General features: G+C 36.5%; 1 protein-coding gene and 1 non-coding gene across 5 annotated transcripts in view; both read right to left on the reverse strand.

Moving 5' to 3' along the window:
• The window catches only part of WDR92 (WD repeat domain 92), a 56,415-nt gene that overhangs the window by 35,313 nt on the left and 5,896 nt on the right, over window positions 1–15,206 (reverse strand). For all 4 annotated transcript variants that reach the window (XM_036263144.1, XM_036263145.1, XM_036263146.1 and 1 more), the window contains exons 2-4: window positions 11,531–11,631; window positions 9,168–9,298; window positions 2,843–2,944 (exon numbers count right to left, since the gene is read on the reverse strand). In XM_036263144.1, the coding sequence (XP_036119037.1) occupies window positions 2,843–2,944; window positions 9,168–9,298; window positions 11,531–11,631 (334 nt within the window). The remainder of the gene's footprint in view (window positions 1–2,842; window positions 2,945–9,167; window positions 9,299–11,530; window positions 11,632–15,206) is intronic.
• Window positions 14,214–14,320, reverse strand: LOC118631272. The gene has a single exon (XR_004959763.1). It is a non-coding gene; the product is annotated as a U6 spliceosomal RNA (small nuclear RNA).

Here is a 15,206-nt window from a genome sequence, read left to right on the forward strand (position 1 = left end):
TTTTTCCTTAATTTTTAATGAATTTATTGGAATGACATTGGTTAATACAGTTATACAGGTTTCAGGCACAATATAACACATCATCTGTGTATACTGTGTTGTGTATCTACCACCCTAAGTCAAGTCTCCTTCCATCACCGTTTGTCCTCCTTTACCCTCTTCTACCTCCCTCTAGTCCCCTTTCTCTCGGGTAATCAGCACTGTCGTCTGTGTCTATGAGTTCTATAGGTTTTTTTGTTTTTGTTTTTGCTTGCTTAATACCTTCATCTTTTCTACCCAGCCCTGAAACCCTGCTCCCCTCTGATGGCTGTCAGTCTGTTCTCTATCTATGAGTCTGTTTCCGTTTTGTTTATTATATTCATTAGATTCCACATATGAGTAAAATCATATGGTATTTATCTTTCTCTGACTGGCATATTTCACTTAGCATAATGCTCTCCAGGCCATACACACTGTCGCAAATGGTAAAATTTCCTTCTTTTTTTATGGCTGAATAGTATTCCATTGTGTAAATGTACCACAGCTTTTTTAATCCATTCATCTGCATCTACTGAAGGACACTTGGGCTGCTTCCAAATTTTGGCGAATGTAAATGATGCTGCAGTGAACATAGGGATGCATATATTCTTTCAAATCAGTGTTTTGTGTTTCTTCAGATATATTCCCAAAAGTAGAATTGCTGAGTTATGAGGCAGTTCCATTTTTAATTTTTCTAGGAAACTCCATACTGCAGCCACTGTGGGACTTCTTCAATTAATAATATCCTTCACCCCATAATCAGCCTTAAAAATATAGTCACTTGGACACATCCTTTCCCTTATTCCTCATCTTCAAAAAAATTTCCAAATTGTATTTATTTTGCCATAATATTATCTTTTAAATCAATCTGCTCTGTCTCATCTTCATTGCTTCTAACCTATGTCTTTCCTGGAATATTACAAAACTTAAGAACTCATATTCCCTCTGACACTTATCTTTCTCCCCACTACATAACACCAGGTTAATTCTCCTAAAGCTCTGATCATATCTCATCCTTGAAAAAAACATTCCTTGAAAAAAAGTTTTATTACTACCTCTAGACCATCTAAACATCTCTGGCCGTGGGCCTGAGTCATCTTTACAGTTAATCCTACCACAGTATTTCATTCTATATACTTTCTTGGACACTTTTCAAGCTAGTCCTTATACTTGAAATTTCCTTCCAATTTCAGTGGTTCAAATTCTATATATCCTTGAGGTAAAAATGTACCCTCCCCTCCCCGCCTCAACCCTGGTCATCTCTCCCGCGGGATTCCTCCTACATTTATTTACCCATGCCTCTTGTGGCCCTTTATCACTCCGATCTTGTACTATAATCAATGTAGACATCATGTCCTCTTTACTAAACTACAAGCATCTTGAAGCTATACAGTACATGTTTCACCTTTATATGCCCACAGCTTTGCACCTACTTGCATCATAAAAAGCTGTCAAATCAATGGATTTTCTTTTTATATTTAATGTCCTATATTTAAAATTTTACTTATGTCCCTTAGATCAATGATGAAAAGCTTTAATGAATCCAAAGGTAATTACTTTTTAGTTATTATGTCAATTTTTAGACAATGATTCTAAATACTAATCCTGAAATACTCTCCAAGTATATATGCCTTAAATTTATATATTATTGCTTATAATATATAAGAAAATAGAGCTTTAAAACTAAATATGGCCTATATCTCTTACTAGCAAAAATTATTTCAATTATGGTGCTCAGCAAGAGACACAAGGGTAAATATCAATTAGTACTACAAAATCAACATTCTTTTTTTTTTTTTTATCCTCACCCGAGGACATTTTTCCATTTTTTGTTCAGATAGAGTGGGAGGGAGAGAGAGAGAGAGAAACATCGACATGAAAGGGACACATCGAGTGGTTGCCACCCGTACGACCCATCCAGGGCCGGGGACAAACTGCAACCAAGTTACATGCCCTTAGCGGGAACCGAACCCGGGTCTCTCCGGACTGCAGGCTAACGCTCTAACCGCTGAGCCAAACCGGCCAGGGCTCAACATTCATTTTAAATATAGTAATAGATGCCAGTGTGGCTGAGTGGTTGAACATCGACCCATGCACCAAGAGGTCGCCAGTTCGATTCCCGACCAGGGCACATGCCCAGGTTGTGGGCCAAATCCCCAGTGGGGGACATGCTGGAGGCAGCCAATCGATGTTCTCTCTCATCAATGTTTCTATCTCTCTTTCCCTCTCTAAAAACCAATAAAGAAAAAATAATAATGAAATAAATATATTAAGAGAAAAATATAATTTACAAAAAACAATTTTGTAATGGTATAACTATTTTCTAGAAAATAAACATACTCTATGTAGAGTATAATGTAAGATTTGTTAGATTACCATTTGCCCTTAAGGCTCTACTTAGTTTCAATACTGGGATTTTGTTCTAACTGGGCCAGTATTATCTAGTTAAACACAAGTACATAGCAACAGCAAATTTTTTTTGAGCACTTAATAATCTAAGCACAATTCTAAGCACTTTACATGTATTAACCCGCTGAATCCTTATACCAACACTATTAAGTAAATTCTATTATTACTTCCATTTTATAAATGAAGCAACCAAGACACAGAGAAGCTTAAGAACTTGCCCCAGGTCACACAGCCAATAAGTAGCACTGTGAGAATTCAAACCCAGGCCATAGAGGTTGGAATTCACCACATTTATTTGCTTCTAAACTGTCAGAATAACTCACAAAACAGACTATACAGAGACTACAGGGCTTTCTTGAAGCACTGTGCTTTTACCATCTGATACTTCAAAGCCAAGAGTTCGTCAACAACTTACCAAATGCCACCGTCCAACAGTCTCTCTTGTTTTCTCCTTGTACAGGTTCCATATTAGCAACAGGATCATCTTTTTGCCTTGGGTCCCATACCTTCACAGTTCCTATCATAAATAAAAGTGAGTTGCCAAAGTCAACAGAAAATAATGACATTTCTTTCCCGCATTTTCTTCTTATGGCTTCCTGTATACATGGCAATAATATACTTGTTATAACATCTGAAAAATATTCACATTTTTCTGACTTCTAATTGGGTAAATTGTACTTAATATCAGAGATAACCCATATATTACTGTCTGACTTAAATTTCCCAATAGATATACAGAAAAGCCAACAACTCTGCCTAAGTTATCAACAAGGTTTGACTGACAAGGCAAACACAAATGTTATGCAATTCAAATCATGCTTTATTTTCTTTGCTTAAGCCTAAAACTAATGTGTTAGTTATTTAGAATAATACAAGTGCCATTTTAATTATTTCCTTACTACTCATATAATCATTGGCATTATTCTTTACACAGATGAATAAACTAATTTTACATCTGTGATCTCTTATATGGGGTTTCAGAATACTATTTCATATATAATTAAGTTTAATTTCCCTGTGGAAATATTAAATAAAATTAACAAATAATTCTTCTCAATTTAATTTCAACTTCCTCACTTTAATGCAAATTATAGGACTACTAACTAAACGGTGTCACTACCTATGAGAAATACAAATGCATGTAATAAAATGGCTAAAAGGCAAGCATCTGAGAGGGAATAGAAAAAGTACATAAAAAATCATTAAAAGGGATAATAAACACAGAAAAGGAGGCACTATTCTATTAGATTTATCTCCAAGAATAAAATAAAATTGGTTATTATAAAGGCTGCTTTAGAGAGAAAACAATTCCTGCAAATATGACAAGAGGTTTATATTATTCCACAGGGTTTATACAAATTGATAAAATTCATATTAAGTTTGCAATAGTTACATGAGCAAAGAACATAAACAGACAATTCACAAAGCAAAATTAACTAGTAAACAAATATGGAAAGAAATTAACACAAGCTGAAGTGCAGTACCATTTTTGTCTATAAAGCTAAGAAAAAAAGGAAAATCAATGCTGGTAGGATAGACTGAAAATCTACCTCATGTATTGTAGCTGATAAGGTAAAAAGATACTTTGGAAAATTTAACAATAATTTTATAACCATAAGATACATTTATTCCAAAAGAATTATATACATGATGATACTCATTTCTTTATTTTTTTAAAGTCACTCTTCCAAAACTCTAAACAAAAAAAAACTTGAGGCAAATTGAATGCCTGTTAACAGGGGCAGGTTAAAAACATTGTGAAATGTCCATGGGATGGAATATGACACAGTTAATAACATGATAAGTATGAAAACTATATGAAAACAAAAAGATTAACATGTGAAAAAAACATTAAATGGAAAAGCAAATAGAAGGAAAGAAATAATAAAGGTCATAGTGGAAATAAATGATATAGAGACTAAAAAAAAATTCAAAAGATCAATGAAACAGAGCTGGTTCTTTGAAAAGATAAACAAGATTGATGAACCTTTACCTAGACTTACCAAAAAAACAGAGAGAACCCAAATAAACAAAATCAGAAATGAAAGAGAAGTAACAACTGACACCACAGAAATACAAAGGATTATTAGAAAATACTATGAACAATTATACTCCAACAAAATGGACAACCTTGGCAAAATGGACAAATTCCTAGAATCACACAGTCTCTGAAAACTGAACCAGAAAGAGTCAGAAAACTAGAACAGACCAGTGACAACTAAGGAAATTAAAGATGTAAACTCCCAGCAAACAAAAGCCTGGGTATGAGATATTTCACAGGGGAGTTTTACCGAACATTCAAAGAACTAATGCTCATTCTCCTTAAACTATTCCAAAAAATTCAAGAGAAAGGAAGAGTTCCGAGCTCTTTTTATGAGGCCAGCATAATCCTACTTCCAAAAGCAGATAAAGACACTACAAAGAAAAAAAACTACAGGCCAATATCCCTGACGAACATAGACGCCAAAATCCTCAACAAAATATTAGCAAACTGGATCCAGCAATATATTAAAAAAGTTATTTACCATGACCACGTGGGATTCATCCCAGGGATGCAAGTCTGGTACAACATTTGCAAATCTATAAATGTGATGCACCAGATAAACCTAATGAAAGATAAAAATCATATGATCATATCAATGGATGCTGAAAAAGCATTCGGCAATATCCACAACCCATTTCTGATAAAAAACACTCAGCAATGTGGGAATAGAGGGATCATAGCTCAACATAATAAAAGCCATATATGAAAAACCTACAGCCAACATCATACTCATTGGGAAAAACTAAAAGCATTTCCCTTAAGAATAGGAACAAGACAAGGATGCCCATTTTTGCCACTCTTATTTAACATAACACAGGAAGTCTTAGTCACAGCAATTAGACAAGAAAAAAAAATAGAAGGCATCCAAACAGAAAAGGAGGAAGTGAAACTCTCATTATTCACAGATGACATGATACTGTACATAGAAAACCCTAAAGACGCCATCAAAAATCTACTAGATTTAATAAATGAATTTGGCAAAGTAGCAGGATACAAAACTAACATCCAGGAATCAATGGCATTCTTATACACTAATAATAAATACTCAGAAAGGAAAACTAAAAAAACAGTCCCATTTACCATTGCAACAACAAAAATAAGATACCTAGAAATAAACTTAATCAAGGAGGTAAAAGACCCATTCTCAGAAAACTACAGGGCATTGAAAAAAGAAATAGAGGGAAATACAAAAAGTGAAAACATATACCATGTTCATGGACTGGAAAAATCAACTTCATTAAAATGCCCATACTACCCAAAGTAATCTACAGATTCAATGCAATCCCTATTAAAGTACCAATGACATATTTCACAGATCTAGAACACATAATCCAAAAGTTTATATGGAACCAAAAAAGACCAGAATAGCCACAGTAATCTTGAAAAAGAAGAACAAAGTGGGAGGGATCACAATACCAGATATCAAGTTATAGTACAAAACCACTGTAATCAAAACAGCCTGGTACTGGCACAGGAACAGGCATACAGATCAATGGAACAGAACAGAGAACCAGAAATTGACCCAAGACAGTATGTGCAATTAATACTTGACAAAGGAGGCAAGAGCATACAATGAAGAAAAGACAGTCTCTTCAATTAATGGTGATTGGAAAATTGGACAGCTACTTGCAAAAAAATGAAACTAGACCATCAACTTTACACCGTACACAAGAATAAACTCAAAATGGATAAAAGACTTAAATGTAACTTGTGAAACCATAAAAATCCTAGAAGATGTAGGCAGAAAAATTTCAGGCAATAAATGTAGCAGAATTTTCACTAATACATCACCTAGGGCAAGAGAAACAAAGGAGCCTTGGCTGGTTTGGCTCAGCAGTTAGAACATCAGCCTGCAGACCAACGGGTTGTGGGTTTGATTCCAATCAGGGGCATGTACCTCAGTTATAGTTTGGTCCCCGGCCCTGGTCATGCAGAAGACAACTAGTCTCTCTCACATCAATGTTTCTCCCCTACCACAGTCTATCTGAAGATAAATGGAGAAATATCCTTGGGTGAGGATTAAAAAAAAGAGAGAAAGAGAGAGAGAAACAAACAAACAAAATTTATAAATGGGACTACATCAAACTAAAAAGGTTCTGTACAACAAAAGAAACCAGCATCAAAATGAAAAAGGAACCCATATGGAGAACATATTTGCCAATGATACATCGGATAAGGAGTTAATATCCAAAATATATAGAGTTCTCATAAAACTCAACAAAAGGAAGACAAACAATCCAATTTAGAAATGGGCAGAGGACCTGAATAGACAATTCTCCAAACAGGACATACAAATTGCCAGGAGACAGCTCAACATCACTAATTATCAGAGAGATGCAAATTAAAACGACTATGAGATATCACCTCACACCTACCAGAATGGCTACCATCAACAAATCCTCAAACAAGTGCTGGCAAGGATGTGGAGAAAAGGAGACTCTAGCACACTGCTGGTAGGGATGCAGACTGGTACAGCCACTCTGGAAAACAATATGGTGCTTCCTCAAAAAATTAAAAATTGAACTGCAATTTGACCCAGTGATTCCACTTCTTGGAATATATCCTAAGAAGCCTGAAACACCAAACATAAAAAATATATACACCTCTATGTTCATAGTAGCACTATTTGCAATAGCTAAGATCTGGTAACAACCCAAGTGTCCATCAGTAGATGAGTAGATAAAAAAGCTGTGGTACATTTACACAATGGAATACCAAGCAGCTGTAAAAAAGATCTTTTACCCTTTGAGACAACATGGAGGGATCTGAAGAGTATTATGCTGAGTGAAATATGCCAGTCAGAGAAAAGACAAGTACCATAATTATGGAATATCACGAACAATATAAGCTGTCAATCAAAAGATTTCCAGAGTCATGGAAGTAGGGAACAGACTGACAAACCTCAGAGGGATGGGGGGTGGGGGGGGTGGAAAGAGATAAACCAAAGAACTTATATGCATATATGCACAACCAATGGACACAGACATTAATTTGGAGAACATAAAAATATTTAAAAATGCACTCAGAAAAAAACATTAAATGGAATAAATAAAATACAAAATCATATACACATTGATAACTACACATTGCTATATATAAGACTGAAAAGGAAAATAAACCCAATAGTTACACTACCGTGGTAGACTGAATGCTATTTTTCCTTCTATATTCCATATTGTTCTTAGGACTGGAAAGAATATTTGATAACACAGCTGCCCCTGAGTAACAGAAAATTCCACCCCACTTTTCTTTTTTAATTTATCGTCACCCCAAGGACATCTTTTTTTTTCTTTCTTTTCACTTATCTTCAGATAGAGCGGGAGGGAGAGAGAGAGGAAGAGAGAGAAACATCGATGTGAAAGGGACACATCAAGTGGTTGCCACCCACATGACCCCAACTGGGGCCAGGGACCAACTACAACCGAGGTACATGCTTAGCAAAAACTGAACCCGGGACTCTCTGGTCCGTGGGCCGATACTCTAACTGCTGAGACAAACTGGCCAGGGCCACCCCACTTTTCTTTTAAGACCTGTCCCTTTTTATTTTATTTATTTATTTATTATTATTTTTTAATCTTCATACGAGGGCACTTTTCCATTTTTTGTTCAGACAGAGTAGGAGGGAGAGAAGAAGAAAGAAGAAAGAAGAAGGAAGAAGAAGGAAGAAGAAGGAAGAAGAAGGAAGAAGAAGGAAGAAGGAAGAAGAAGAAGAAGAAGAAGAAGAAGAAGAAGAAGAAGAAGAAGAAGAAGAAGAAGAAGAAGAAGAAGAAGAAGAAGAGGAGGAGGAGGAAGAAGGAGAGAGAGAGAGAGACATCGATGTGAAAGGGACACATCGAGTGGCTGCCACCCACACAACCCAACCAGGGCCGGGGACAAACTGCAACCAAGGTACATGCCCTTAGTGGGAACCGAACCCGAGTCTCTCTGGACCGAAGGTCAATGCTCTTAACAGCTGAACCATACTGGCCAGAGCAAGACCTATCCCTTTTTAGTCACCGCAGAGTGGAAAAGCAGAGTTGGTACCCTTGGAACTTTCTACAACGCTCAGCAGAAGGATCACAGAACTTCAGTGTTCAACCAGCTGTCAACCTGACAATTTTCACAAGTACTGATCCTGCTTTTTAAAAAAAGAAAATGAAAAGCTGCCACCCACATTATATTGTCAGCTGCCTCAAAAACCAATAAAGAAATTTTAAATCCTTCACAGGAAACTAGGGTGGTTAGTAGTTGAACTGGCTCAAAACTAAAATAGAACTGCTTTGCTTCTATCTCAAAATACTTAAGAATGAAACAATTTACAGATATGCAATCAAACTTGCCTATTAAAAAAGTGTATTGTTAGATTTAGTGGGTCAAGGTTACCCAGAATTTCCACATAGAGAAGATATACTGTTGCATAGAGATTTGCCTTTTTTTTAAAAAAATGTCTTTATTGATTTTAGGGGGAGAGGAAGGGAGAGAGGAGGAGGAGGAGGAAGAGGGGAGGGGGTGGGGGGAGGGAGAGGGGGAGACATCTATCGGTTGCTTCCTGGCACATACTCCAACCAGTGATCAAACCCGCAACCTGGACATATGCCTGGACCTCGAATCGAACCAACAACCTTTTGGTGCACAGAATGATGCCCAACCAACTGAGCCACACAGGCCAGGGCTAGAGATTTATCTTTTAGAAAAAAATTAAAATACTTTGACTTACCATCTCGGCTGCCAGTCACAATTTCAGGTGCTCCTTCCCCAATTCCGAGTCCACCTACACCATCTATAGTATTTATAATTTCTTTATGGCCCTTTACAGAATATACTGGGTTTTCTGGAGCTTCCAAATTCCTAAACACAGAAGACAGCTTCTTACTTACACCACATGTCCTAAACATTTAGTACACTACTAAAATATAATGCATATCATATTTAGATTTTTGTTTAAAAATAAGAGTTTTGCTAAGAATTTATACAAATACTCCCAATTTCTTCTCACCACTTTAGCATCTTTTAAGCCCTCAATGAGAACGGTCATTATTCAACTTGGAATTCAAACTCCTGAGTCTACCTTACTTAGTGTTCTTCAAAGATGATCTATTTAGGGCCTCTGCACATGAATTACCAGGTCTGCTTATTAGTAAATGTATATTTACTGGCTCCTCCCCAGATGTAATTAATAAGGATCTCTTTGCTGACGGAAGTCTGATAATTACTGCTTTAAACATAGAGTAGATTTAAAGGATTTAGAATGTGTCCAAAGTAGGCCTTAGTAGTTTCATCTTGAGATCTTCTGAGCTTTATTTTATTATATGAGTAGTGCATACTCAGTACACATTTTCCCCTTTGTAATGGATTATTTTCTCACTGAATTCCATATTGATTTTCATCTAGTTATATATTTTGGTCAAATTCTGTCTTATTCTAGGTTAAGAGGAAGAAATGCAGGAAAGTACCTACTACTACGTGTGCTTGAGTCTACACAAAATGACTGGATGAGAAATGGCTCAAGGAGGTTATGTTAATACATCCCTTTTCTTGCCTGCCGCCCTTCTTTTGCTTTTCTTTTGAAGCTTCTATCCACATTTCTCTTCAACATGTCAGTTTTCAATAACTTACACTAAAAAAATAAATAAATTTAGCTTTGCATATGTAATCCTACCTTATTAACGAGCCAAACTTAGTAAAATCTCACTTGCAAATTTGAGATAGTTCAACTTAGTTTAGACATGATGTTTATCATTGTAGCATTATTATGAAAGAATCAAGAGACTAAACAGGATTAAGGTTCTATTTAAATATCTATTTTACTATTTTTACAGATTAAAAAAAAACATTTTTTAAAACATAAAATTATAAGACTTATCAATAAAAATAAGTCAGGAAGAAAGTCAACAGTTACATTTGTTCCATATTCTTGTGCTGAAATATATTTATTTATTTATTTATTTATTTATTTATTTTATCCTCACCCGAGGACATTTTTCCATTTTTTTTTTTTTGTTTTAGGTAGAGTAGGAGGGGGAGAGAGGAACAGAGAGAGAGAGAAACATCGACGTGAAGGGACACATCGAGTGGCTGCCACCCGCACAACTGACCAGAGCCGGGGACAAACTGCAACCGAGGTACATGCCCTTAGTGGGAACCGAACCCGGGTCTCTCGGGACCGCAGGCCGACGCTCTAACCGCTGAGCCAAACCGGCCAGGGCTGAAATATATTTATTTTTAAAAATAACATTCATATTGGTCTCTCTCCCAATTTCTCTGAAAGTATATGGCACAGCATATAAAAACTAATGCATTGTAATAAATACTAACTTAATAATTAAGCAGTTAAAGCAAGGATAAATTAAAATACCTTCATTATGTTTTATATTAGGACTCTAAGACAGATAAATAGTTCAAAGTAATTTAATTGCAAAGTAGCAGATTCTACATGAGAAATCAAGAAAGGTCAAACCAGAAAACATGAGGTAGGGAAGATAGGTTCTCTCTAGAACATTACTGTGTGCTTCAGATGATTAAGAAATATTCCTGAAAAGTAACCACAGAGAAATCTGAATTCACTCAACTCTGATTTAAATATAAGGAAATAACATTAGGTAAAACATGAAAATAGAAAGCATTTGGCACAATTGTGATTTTGCTCATTCAAAATAGGTTTATCTTGATTTGCTCAATAGATGTGTTCCTAAAAAGTTGTGTTTAGATGTTAGTTAACACATTTAAAAAATTTAAATTAATTGGGAGTTCTACATTAAAAAAACTAAACAAGTAAAAACTCAGTGTATCATTCCGTAATGCCAACTGTATTGCTGAAATGCACACAATTAATATCTAACTTTTCCCCATGTTATATATGTGTTCTGCTATATATTGTATTCTTCAAGGTGGAGGGCAATAGCCCTTTATTTACAAATACAAGGTATTAAATGGTAGCCAAACAGCATATGTAGAAATAAATATTGACAACATTATTTGAAATACCCCAAGAAAAATTAGAATTCTCTTTCAGAGGAAGAGTAACAAGACTATCAAAGAAATTGTGTATTTTATGTCTTAATACTAATTAAATAATCTTACCATACATGAAGGTTTCCAGCAAAATCTCCAGTAGCTAAATATCTCTGCTGTAAAGATGTTGCACCAAATGTTCCACATTTAATGGGTTTGGCCTTTTCAATCTTGATAAAAGGGAGGGAGAGAGGATACATTATTTATGTAAGCTATTTATAATACATGATATTTATAGCTTTATTATGGGATTTAAATAAAGCACATAATATAAAAAGCAATTAAAACGTTTTCTGATAAAAATTATCATGCTTTCCCTTTAGTCATTCTTCTATAGTTTAAAGGTATATGACTGTCAAAAATAATGAGTTTTAATTTTGCTTTTCCTCTCATCTCGCTAATGAGACATACAAATGCTGACAACTCTACCATCTCCATTGGTTTGCAAATATGAAAATTTCAGCATTTAATGTGGTATTCTTCTTTAAGATCCTCTGTAGAAATGAGAACATAACGAAGATTCTGTCCTTTCCAGATGGCTACAGGAACAAAAATGTTTATGAGTCTCATAGTTTTCCCTTCAGAACACTCAAACTGAGAATGTTTATATCCTATTCTCTGTGGGACCCTTTCAATGCACAGAAATCTGCATAGCTGTGTGTACCAAAGGCACTGCTATTAGTATGGATTAGCCAACCTTTTCAGTTTCTTTCATTTAAAAAGCTACTGGCACCCTGGCTGGTTTGGCTCAGCGGTTAAAGTATTGGCCCATGGACCAGAGTCCTGGGTTGGGTTACTGCTAAGGGCACATACCTTGGTTGCAGTTTGTCCCCGGTCCCGGTTGGGGTCATGTAGGTGGCAACCACTCAATGTGTCTCTCTCACACTGATGTTTCTCTCTCTCTCTTCCTCCCTCTCTCCTTTCCACTCTATCTGAAGATAAATGCAAAAATGTCCTTGGGTGAGGATAAAAACAAAAAATTAAAAAGCTACTGTCTCCAAGTGTTATATATAATCACATTAGTTAAATAACTATACCACCCGACCGGCGTGGTTCAGTGGATTGAACGTGGTCCCATGGACTGAGAGGTCCTGGTTCAAGTCCCCATTGCAGGCTCAATCCCTGGTTGGGGGCATGCAGGAGGCAGCTGATCGATGTTTCTCTCTCACATCGATGTTTCTCTCTCTCTCTCTCTCTCTCCCCCTTCCCTTCTCTCTAAAACAAAGTCAATAAAAAATATTTAAAAAATTCAAACAAGACCAAAGAGCAAAAAGTGAATCTTCCTTTGACAGTTCCCAGAAGTAATCCTCATCCTTCTAAACCTCTATCTATACATTTACAAACACACATCATTTTGTTTTAATATAAAGAGGATTATTATATCTTGTCCTTTGTCTTGATTTTTTTCACTTAATATATCTGGATAAACATTTTTTCCTCTGCAGAGTTCTCCAGTTGCTAGGGCATCTCTCCTTGTAACCCTTCAGTCCCTGAGCCAATCTTCATCACTCCCTTTAAGGGCTGGCCTGTTTCATATAATTAAAAAAATTATTTCCCTGCCACTTTCAATGTTTGGCTGGTCATTTCCACATAGGGTATGCCTAGCAACTTTCAAAGAAAAAGAAGATAAAATTCATGTCATACAAACTATAACTAAACTTTTCTTTCATGATTCAAAAGATACTGTTATATGGTACAAAGCTTTGGAAACAAAGGTTTGGGGTCTAGATAAATTAGCAGTTACTATGTAGCTAGGTATAAAATAAAGCATTCACAGCCTCCTTGGAATTTTCCAGTAAACAAAATTATTCATGGACAATAACATGGCTGTAAAAGACCATATTGATGAGAAGCACAAAACCACAGAATGTTAAGTTTTTTTTCTTTTTAATGCACAGGTAATCCGATATGAGTTATTCACTGCATAAGTTTGATATTATTTCAGCTATTTTTCCGATTTTAGGAAGAAGAGTATCTTACAATGGGGCGACACAGAGGATTAAACTTTTTGTCAATTTAACAAAGTAGACAGTTTTCAAACCACTTATGTCCTTCCCCTTTCCTCAAACAAAAGTACCTGAAACAACATGTTAATAGTGATATAGCACCTAATAACTGTTAGCACACAATTTCTATGGTTAAGCTAATTCAGAGTTCCAGCTTATGCCAAGTGATGAAATAGCTCCCCAGTCCTTCTCCCATGTGCTCACAGTGGGCCTGGGTCTCCGCCAGCTCTAAGTCATTGGTAATGGCTCCCACAGGTTGAGGCAGAGGGTGAAAACAGCCCTCTCGCTAAGAAGCAGGCGGGCCCTATTGGGCAAGAATATGGTTCCAGGGCCTCAGAGGATTAGGAGCCATGGAGAGCAGCATCCTATACTGATAGAACTTTGGAAAAATCTTTCTCAGACAAGTACTGGGAAGACTAGTCACCCATTTCTTCTCTTCCACCAGCTGAAGCATTCTGCTTCCCATAACTCCACTCTACCCCTGGAGCCTGCGACGGGGTTTCCATTCTTCCTCCTGGGCCATGGAAGAGGCGCAAGCTAACTTCTACTTGTCAGTGCCTACAGTGAGCACACTGTTCTTCTAAGATTTTATTGCTGGTAATATGAACTTGGGAAGCACAAACTTTGTTCCCTAAGTTATTTCTTTACCTAACTTGTGCCTTTGGGCCCTTTGGAATAATCTCAAGCCATGCTCCTGGAACACACTGATCTTCCAGTACAAACATAATTCTTTTTCCTCTTTTAAAAAAATATATGGAACGCTCATGAATGTGCATGCCGTCCTTGCTCGGGGGCCATGTCAATCTTCTCTGTAGTGTTCCAATTTTAGTTTATGTGTTGCCAAAGTGAGCACAGGTACCATCATAAATAAGAAAGCTGATTTTTTTCTCAAATTTAAGTTTCTTCAATAATTTTTTAGCTTGTCTGTTAGAAAATACTAGCAAATGAACAACAACAAGAAAACCTGGAATAGAGGATAAGCAATTTCCTGTGATGTAAAGATCAGAATATATATAATATTGTCAGATTTTCCTACTGGAAAAACCCTTCCCTGTGCAGAGATGGAACTACCTATTCCAGTATTTCATGATATTCCAAAATCAGCAACATGATGTCCAGATGTTCTGACACCTGAACACATCAGAGAGCTCCTACCTTAGAAGAAACCAAACTGAGAACTACATATGCCATGTATATCTTTTATACAACAGGCCGGATACTAGTTCCACTTCATCCCTGCATACATTAGAAAGTAGATATTTATTGTAAATGGAATGGAATGAAATAAAATGTATCTCCATCCAGAGGCACAGACTCACAGGAGTAGCACCATAGCCTGTCATGTACAAAATGTATGAACCCTTTGAAATCTGGACTTCATCTCTCCGGCTTCTCCCTTCCCTCTACTGCACTCCAGCCACACCTGTGGCTTTCTCTCCCTGACATACCAAAGTCATTTCTACCACAGGGCATCTGCATTTACTCTTCCCACGGCCTGGGCTGCTGTTCCCTCAGATCACGTCTTCCTTCTCCCAATTCAGATTTTGGTTTAAATGTTACCTCTAAGAGGCCTTCCCTGCCCCTCCAATCAGAAGTGGAACTCCCAATCACTATCATATGCCCTGTTTAATCTTTATTTCACCTATCAATAAAATTATTTAACTCCTTCAATGATCTATCTTCTCCCTTTCTAGAATGAGTACCATGAGAATGGGGCCTTGTCCAATTTGTTCAACACT

Source organism: Molossus molossus, unplaced genomic scaffold (assembly GCF_014108415.1).
Source record: "Molossus molossus isolate mMolMol1 unplaced genomic scaffold, mMolMol1.p scaffold_m16_p_15, whole genome shotgun sequence".
Classification (NCBI taxonomy): domain Eukaryota; kingdom Metazoa; phylum Chordata; class Mammalia; order Chiroptera; family Molossidae; genus Molossus; species Molossus molossus.